Source organism: Atta colombica, unplaced genomic scaffold (genome assembly GCF_001594045.1).
Source record: "Atta colombica isolate Treedump-2 unplaced genomic scaffold, Acol1.0 scaffold123, whole genome shotgun sequence".
Lineage (NCBI taxonomy): Eukaryota > Metazoa > Arthropoda > Insecta > Hymenoptera > Formicidae > Atta > Atta colombica.
The window spans coordinates 708,393-717,203 of record NW_017259210.1 but is presented as its reverse complement, the minus strand read 5'-3'; the positions used below and the strand labels follow the sequence as shown (position 1 = coordinate 717,203).

The 8,811-nt window shown below is 30.5% G+C and overlaps 2 protein-coding genes across 2 annotated transcripts in view; both read right to left on the bottom strand.

The window, feature by feature from the left end:
• The window catches only part of LOC108694705 (RCC1 and BTB domain-containing protein 1-like), a 4,623-nt gene extending 3,638 nt beyond the window's left edge, over positions 1-985 (bottom strand). The window contains exons 1-2 of the mRNA XM_018204338.1: positions 744-985; positions 472-674 (exon numbers count right to left, since the gene is read on the bottom strand). Of these exons, the coding sequence (XP_018059827.1) occupies positions 472-674; positions 744-831 (291 nt within the window). The 5' untranslated portion in view covers positions 832-985. The remainder of the gene's footprint in view (positions 1-471; positions 675-743) is intronic.
• A 1,416-nt stretch (positions 986-2,401) lies between these two features.
• LOC108694701 overlaps positions 2,402-8,811 on the bottom strand; it is a 14,876-nt gene continuing 8,466 nt past the window's right edge. The window contains 10 exon segments of the mRNA XM_018204333.1: positions 2,402-2,542; positions 2,644-2,774; positions 2,839-2,936; positions 3,004-3,128; positions 4,113-4,397; positions 4,520-4,644; positions 4,739-5,000; positions 5,086-5,253; positions 5,827-6,029; positions 6,551-6,652. Of these exon segments, the coding sequence (XP_018059822.1) occupies positions 2,402-2,542; positions 2,644-2,774; positions 2,839-2,936; positions 3,004-3,128; positions 4,113-4,397; positions 4,520-4,644; positions 4,739-5,000; positions 5,086-5,253; positions 5,827-6,029; positions 6,551-6,652 (1,640 nt within the window).

The window sequence follows — 8,811 nt, the reverse complement described above, 5'->3', positions numbered from 1 at the left end:
TATATATATATATATATATATACACACATGATTCTTGCAGAGGGCAAGCATCTTCCAAACTTGCTTTATTAATCAGTACAGTTAGTTCTTATATTTAAGACTGTCTTAAATATAATCTTAAGATATCATAAATCAAATCACAGCATTAACTTGAGACATATTTAAGACAATCTTAAAATAAAAATCGACTAAGAATACCAGTCTAAAAATTTATTTTTAGAAGATTTATTTTTAACCATAGTTGTATTTCAAAGAGATGAGATATTACACAGGCTGGTATTCGCAGTCAATTCTCAATTTGTGTGATTTTCTTAAGAAATATTTTAACATGCTAATACAACTAGCTTCAAGATGGATTTATGATGTTTTAGGATTGTACTTAAGAAAGTCTGAAATATAAAACTGACTATGAATACTAGCTACAGACAACAATTGATTGTATTCCAAGATATAAAAAAAATCTTAGCGTACTTCTCCTTCTTTTGTAAGTGCTAAAACATGAGGTCCGCTGCCATATGCGAATGTTCTTATGTCTCTTTCGCATAAGGCTTCCACTTTCTTAGGATATAGAGTACCGTGTGTGTCCCCGATTCCCAAACAACCAGCGATGTTGTTACCTAGGGCGTACATCATCTTGTCTTTCGTCATGATTAAGGCTTCATTACCCAAGTTACCTGTTTTGAAATATAAGGCTAAACAACACACTGTCAAAACAAGTACGCTAACAGAAGAGGATGAATTACCGTATACCACAACCATATGAATCTGCGAAACGAACTCTGACTCCAATAAACTGAAAATCGGCCAGCTACGTAGGTCCGAAGTGCACATGTTGTCACGGAATCAAATCACTTCTTTGTAAATCTTTCGTTCCTCGGTATTCGTTTATAGCCAGTATTCGTATCAAGTGAATTACGATTTTTCATGTCATTTGGGAATCTTCAGTTACATCTTTGACATCACATCGCCACCAATCCGCAGTCGCTAGTGGATGGACAATGATAGACTGAACAATATCAACTATAATATGTAGCGCTTTTATTACAGTCTGAGTATTATATCAAGTATTATATCAATAGACAGTAATTTTGTGTTACCATCGGCACTTGTTAATAAAGCAATATTCTGTATTATCAACAAAAGATGCAGCTTTTCAATAAGATACGAAGGCTGTCCCAAAATTGACTGTCAGTACTGAAAATCTATAATGCACGTAAGATAAACTGTAACATTTTCAGTAGGAAAATGTTTTTCTTAATTGCATAAATAATATATATCTTTAGATAAAATATGTTTTAATTGCCATAATCGTCAACACAATCAAGTAATAAAAACAGAATTTATAAGCATACTACATTATAGAAGCATATTTTTCAGTAAAATTTTTGATATATTAAATTAACACATTTTATTCGTTTATCTAGAATATACATTTTAAAACACATTTTCTTTATATTATTTATACACTTACTCGTAAATTGTGTAATTTGATACTAAAAAATATTGAATATCCAATTATATAAAAATATTTAAATATCACAATTATATATGTAAAATTAAAATACTTAAATATGTTGAAAATTCAATGAACAAACTTGAATGGAGTGTTTCTAACAAAATACAAACACGAACGCACATATACATATATACATTTTTATAATTTTGTATAATTTATGATTAGTAATTTAGTATCAGAATGTATTGTATTTCAACACTTTATTTGAGATATAATTTTTAATAAATAAAAAATGAAAACTAAAAAATAAAATGAAAAAATGCTTTATTAGAAAGTATAAATAAAATGAAAAAATGCTTTATTAGAAAGTATATTAATTTTGTTCTAGAAAAAAAAATGTCCAAGTGCTTCATCTCATAAAGATAATAACCGGCATAAACTATAACATAAGTGCTAGTAAGAATTGTAATAAAAATTATTATAAAATAATAACTATAAATATATAAAATTTTTTGGAAGTATTCTGAGCACTCGATTTATCAGCTTGAGCATTTTTAAAACATTTACTTAAAGATAAATCGATTTGTTACGCTGATGGCATTATCACAAATATGAGATCGACTCTCAATGAATGGTGTTTTTTCTTTTTTTCATGAGAATTCTAAGATAATCTCAGATACATTTCCAAAATTACAAGATCTTTCTCACACTCTTCAAGATAAACTAAGGAATCTCTCGCGTGAATTATTTATCAGATCGCACGATACAATTGATATATCTGGACACTTTGGACCATTTATTATTTACACGACTGTTATTAAGGAAACAAAATGTTTGGAATATTCCATCAGAATACGCGATTCTGTATGTATTGCGAGTAGCAACATATTCAACAATTTTCGTTAATTCTTATCGAGATGCATTGTTTTTAAGGAGATAGACTTATTACATTTTAAATACACCAGCCTTGCTTGTCTTAATTATAAAAGTTCTTAGTGTATTTTCATCCAAATTTGCAAAACTTTCCATCTGCGTCACAGCCGTCATGTGATTAATAGCGAACTTAACGCAAAATTCTTCCAGTTCCTAAAACATTATCAAATTCAATTATTCCATGCGCGTATAGATACAGCAGTTAACGAAATGTTAAGCGTTAATAGTGATTAATAGTGACAATGTTTAATTACTTCCTCGTAGTATTGAACTGCAACGCTATACAAGTAAGCAACGTTCGACACGCTAATTCCTTGCTTTATTATCCGAATGCAGTGCTTCTTGAGATTGCTCTCACAGTAAGAATCAGCTAGTTTCAAAAGTTCTATAATGAAAGACATTGTTCTGACACTCAGGCCAATAACTGGTTTATGATGTATTCGACTTACCTATCGCCTTCTCCACAGATAAATTGATCATGCCAGTGTATAAGTATTTCAGGAAGGCTTTGTAGACGACATAGGAAAATTGATCAAGCTTGATAACACTGTCAAAATGAACAATATTTGGTAATTTTTAATATAAATAACAACGATCTTTTGTTAAATAATTACCTTTGATTGTTTTCCGCCCAATCATGTTGAAACATGTTTCTAAAATACGAACAGCGGATCTTCAAAATAGCTTTATGCACAAAGATACTTTGATCTTCCACTTGTATTGTGAGATCACTTGTATGCTATATCAGAACAAAAATTGTTACAGACAAATATGTGCAGTATTAACTGATAATAAATATACAAAATATTTGTCGCATTTATGAATTAAAATCGAGAACAATATATTACACAGTTTTAAGTGTTAATTAAAATGAACAGTGAATCTTTGTTTAACATAGGCAAACAAGAAAGATGAAACGATTACACTGAATCTGACTATCCTTGCTGGAAAGCACTCACAATATAACACAGTGCCCACATATCACGTAATATCGCAGTAATATTGTAATATTTCAGAAATATTACATATTATAATATAATATTACAGAAATATTATTGATATATTACATTGATAATCAATATTGAAATATCACAGTAATATTGTGGTAATATGATGTCTTAAATAGTAGAGTGACATTATTATAATTAATAACGCTTTTATGATGTTTAACATTAGAGATAACATTAAGATCATATCATTAAGATGTTATTAAAGTATTACAAAATTATACGTACACACACATAATCTTATAAATAATATTCAGTTTATTATAACTTTTTCAAATTATAATAATATTATATAATAGTTATTGTATTGACAATCAGTATTATTTTCTAATTAATATTAGATGAAATAATTTTTAAAATAATTAACATTAAAAATATCAATAATTTCAAAAAATTATTTTTAAATTCTTTAAAATGTTTTAATTTTTCCCAATAAATGTTATATAAATCTAAACATTACATAAATGTCACAAAAATATTTCAGAATATTACAATATTTCTGTGATATATCTCAGTAATATTTTTATGATTCATTTTCGCAGACATTGCAATATTATTATGACATCTTAATAATATTTCAACGATATTTCTGTTAGATTTCATTGTAACAATGCAATGGAAAAATGATATTGCTGTGATATTATTGTGATATTACATGTTATATGAATGATCATTTTATCCTTAATTTATATCAGGATAAAGAATAAGATACATACTTCGTCATCGAATGAATTTCCCAAGCACTCCAATATACTTGGTTCTTCATCGCTGTAAAGAATTAGAGGTTTATGCATAACGCTCGGCGATCCATAACATGCAAGAGCGTCATACATGTTCGAAAACGTAGTAGCAGTTGGAATTGTGATTTTCTGACCGCGGCAGTTACCCCATATGTAAACACATCCTCCCTCGCCTATGGCGATGCTTATGTTTTTACAATTCACAGCCGCGATGTCGAATACTTTTCCCATTTTATGCTCGATCTTCTGAGTATAGTATAAAATATTGATTACATGAACTTTCATTTTTTTCTTTTTATTTTCTGTGTCCTTTATGACAATAAATATGACAATATTTATGACAATAAATATGTCAATATTTATGACAATAAATATGAGTTTACCATGACTGGTTCATAGATCTCTTTCTCATCAAAGCCCAATTGGCCATAATCGTTTCCACCCCAGGAATAGAGATTTCCTTCATCCGTAAGCGCCAGCGTGTGCTCGAATCCACAAGCCACTTTGACTGAAAAAGTATCGATTATTCAATAATCCCGTTTTTCTTTATCATTCTTTTATTCTTTTTTTATCCAGAGAATTACCTATTACAAGAGAATTACCTATTACAATGCCTTTCAATAAATCAAGCTGGCAAGGCGTCATTCGATCTTCGTTATCACCTACACCCAGTTGGCCATTGCAATTATTACCCCAAGCAAACACCTCGCCATTTTTGACGACTGCCACAGTAAAGGCATTACCACAAGAGATGCAGACAACCTTCTTCCTAGCCAAACTAGAATCCACCAGCCTAGGTGTGCTTTGATTAATGTTATTATAGTTACCTACTTGTCCAAATTTATTTTGTCCCCAAACGTATACCTAAATCAAACCAAGTTGGTATCTAATATAGCTCATAATAACGTACGATTATCATTATACTCAACACATATAAACTTTTGCTTACATCGCCAAACTCAGTCAAAGCAACAGAATGGTGACTCCCACACGCAATGTCCACGATGCGCAAAAAACCCACAAAACTTCCCAGAGTAGGCACTAAAGTAGGCGTGAGAACTGAATCATACGTTCCATGTCCCAGTTCGCCATAACTATTGGAACCCCATGAATATACCTTTTGAAGACAATATACTATCAATAATTTTAACGTCGCAAAAAATACATTGATTTGGCAATGAATATAAATCGAGATAAAATTTCTAATAATTCGTCAGAAGCATCGATGAAGAAAAATTTCAATGTCCTTTCGTAAAAATATAAGGATGTCAATTATTTATTTTATTCTTAGTTACAAAAGTCCAAAAAAACTTAATGCTTAACAAATTCGTATTTAAAATTATATGTTTCAAAGAGAGGATCAGAATTATATATAACTTTAACTATAACTTAACTGGTAAAAAAAAATGTTAGACACTTATAATTTTTTCATTCGGAAATCTTTTATCGGCATTGCCAATGTTGTCATCTATTGATTACTAACATTATACACAAGTTTAAAGGATTCTTGAAACAAAGGATAATTTACAATAATAATTGGCAAATGTCATAAATCAATTCTTGAACTAAAACTTTAAATAGTAATTAATAAAGTGTTCAATATTTTTATTGTATATTCTAGAGAAGTAAGGTGTTACCAAAATATCAAATTTTTTTTCACTTGTATTCCAATATCAACTTTCTAACATACTTCTCCTTCTTTTGTAAGTGCGAGAACGTGAGATCCATTGCCATAAGCAAATGTCTTAATATTCTTCTTGCAAAGAGCCTCCACCTTCCTTGGACACAATGTGGAGTTTGTGCTCCCTATTCCCAAACAACCATTGACGTTGTTACCCATGGCGTACACCATTTTATTCCTCATCACCATCAAGGTCTCTCTACCCATTTCACCTGTTATCAAATAAGATAAGATAAACAACATTGCCAAAAGTATCAAAATAAGTGAATTTTTGATGGCAAGGATGGATGCGTTCATGCCTTTATCCGAGTAATTTATCCTTTTTAATTTTACGAAATTTCTGATGAAATTTCATCGAAATGTCTCGACTGAACACAGCCTCTTGGTCAGAAATATTACGCACCCTCTCAACTATTATTTAAAGTTTCAGCTGAAAAATTGATTTATAACAATTGTCGTAAATTATTCTTTGTTTTAAAAATCCTTTAAATTTTGTATAATTAATAATAATTAAAAGTAAAAAATTTCCAATGAGAGAACAATAAAAAACATACAAGTGCTTAATATTTTCAATCAAGGCTGTATTTATTGACTTCGTAAATTTACCGTTACTGTTTTGTTACTCTGCTATAATAACGTCTTCCTTATTTTAAAAAGGGGAGACGTGAATCATTAAGATTGGAAATTAAAAAGTTTAAACAATACGAAAAGGTAAAAGAAAATAGCGAATTACCGTATACCAAAACCATATGAATCTGCGAACTGAAATCCGATTCCAGTGAACTAAAAATCGGCCAATTACGTAGGTCCGAAATGCATTGGATGCACATATTGCCTCACGAGATTGCTTCAAATTCACTCTGATTATCTCTAGTCGCCTCTCCGCGAACGTTTTGTTTTGTTTCTTAGTATTTTTCTGTAATCACGTATTCAAGCGTATTACGACCTTTCGTGTTCAGCAGAATGTTTATTTTGCAACTGTTGGAAGTTCTTTAATTCGCTGGAATAGAACTATTGCACTAAATTTAAAAATATAATGCAACCAATATGAAAAAATGTCCAACAGTTGCAAAATAAACATTTTGCTGGATGCGGTTATTTAATTGGAGGAAGAAAAAGAAAAAAAAAATAATTACGCTATATTTTGTATCTATTACTGCCGATAATTAAAGTGAATAATTAAAAGATCAAATGAGAACGTGCAATTAATAAAAATTATAATCATAATCATTTATATGTATGAAAATTATTTAACTAATTGTCATATTCTCTGCAATTTTCGTTCTTTGGAATAAAGAAAATTACTGAACATTATACTTAAAAAATTGAAAAAAATAAAAGTACAGTAGCTTTGTAAAGATTTTAATTGTAACATAATGAAAAAAAATGTTTGAAAAATGAATTTTTAGTTAAAAATCACAATTTTTCAATTTTTAATTTTTTTTGTTTATAAAAAATTTATGAATATACTCTATAAATATGACACTTTCTGAAAAAATAGTGCAACGATTCATCTTCCCTCCAAAAAAGGTGAAAACTAAAAAAATGTAATCGTTGAAAAAAAAAGAATATGAAATTATTGTATAAAATATAAAAGATTCATTATTATACTATTGGGAGTACAAATTAGTTCGGTCTGTTTTTTTGTGTTCAAAAATGCATTTATTTAAAAACAAAATGAATGAACAGATCAATTAAAGTATTGTCCATCGTTGTCTATTACTTTTTCTCATCTCTCAGGCAATTTTCGAATTCCATCTCGAAAAAATGACTCGTCTTTAGAGGCGATCCAATTTTGGAGCCAATTTTCGATTTCTGCAAAAGAAGTGAACCAGTGACTTGTTGCATCTTTTGGAACAACCAGTAATCAGAAGGAGCAATGTCCGAAGAATACGGCGGGTGTGATAAAACATCCCATTTGAGCGTTTCCAAATTTTATTTTTTTACGATTTTAACGACATGAAGCCAAACGTTATCATGAAAAAGAATAACTTTATCATGTCTTTGCTCGTATTCCGGCCGTTTTTCTCGCAATGCACGGCTCAAACGAATCAATTGTAGCCGATACCGATCGCCCGTAATGAAAGTTTCATCGCCAAGTTTCAGCAGCTCAGTAAACAAGACCCTTTTGGTCCCACCAGATACAGAGCATGATCTTCGAACCATGAATGTTCGGCCATGGTGTTGATGTTGAGGTCGATGACAACGATTGACTGAACTTAGCATAATATTTTTTCTTCTTGGGGTTGTCGTAGAATATCCACTTCTCATCTCCAGTTACAATCCGATGCAAAAAACCTTTTCTCTATTATTTTTGAATCACCTATTCGCAAGTGAAAATTGCCTTTCAACGTCTCTTTCAGTTCATAAGATTTTAGTTCATAAGGCACCCTAATTCCTTGTTTTTGAATCATTCTTATGGTTCTCAATCGTACAGAAATGGCTTGTTGAGTTACCCCCAATAATTCTGCAAGCTCCTCTTGCGTTTGACTCTGATCTTCTTCCAATAATGCCTCTAATTCTTTGTCTTCGAATTTTTTTGGCTGTCCAGAGCGAAGCTTGTCTTCAATGCTGAAATCTCCATCCTTGAAACATCGAAACCATTCCCTACATGATTTATTCAGTTGGAGCAGTGTCACCATAAACACTTTGACAAGCATTCGATGGGCTCCAGCCGCACTTTTCTTCCAATTAAAGCAGAAAATCAAAATCTCCCACAAATGCTGCTTGGTTAAAATTCGACATTTTAAATACAGTAAAAATCAAGATTTTTGTATGAAACTCAAAGCGATATAAATTGAATTATTAGCAGATGTTTAACCTCTCTGAAACCGCCAAAATCAGCTGTCACTATGAACCATTCATAACAGCTGGAGCCATCTTTAGAGAAACGGACCGAACTAATTTGTATTCTCAATATAACAATGATATACTAATTAGAGACAGGGCTTTAAAATTATTTTAGGTTTAATTTGATTCCATGATAATTATGAG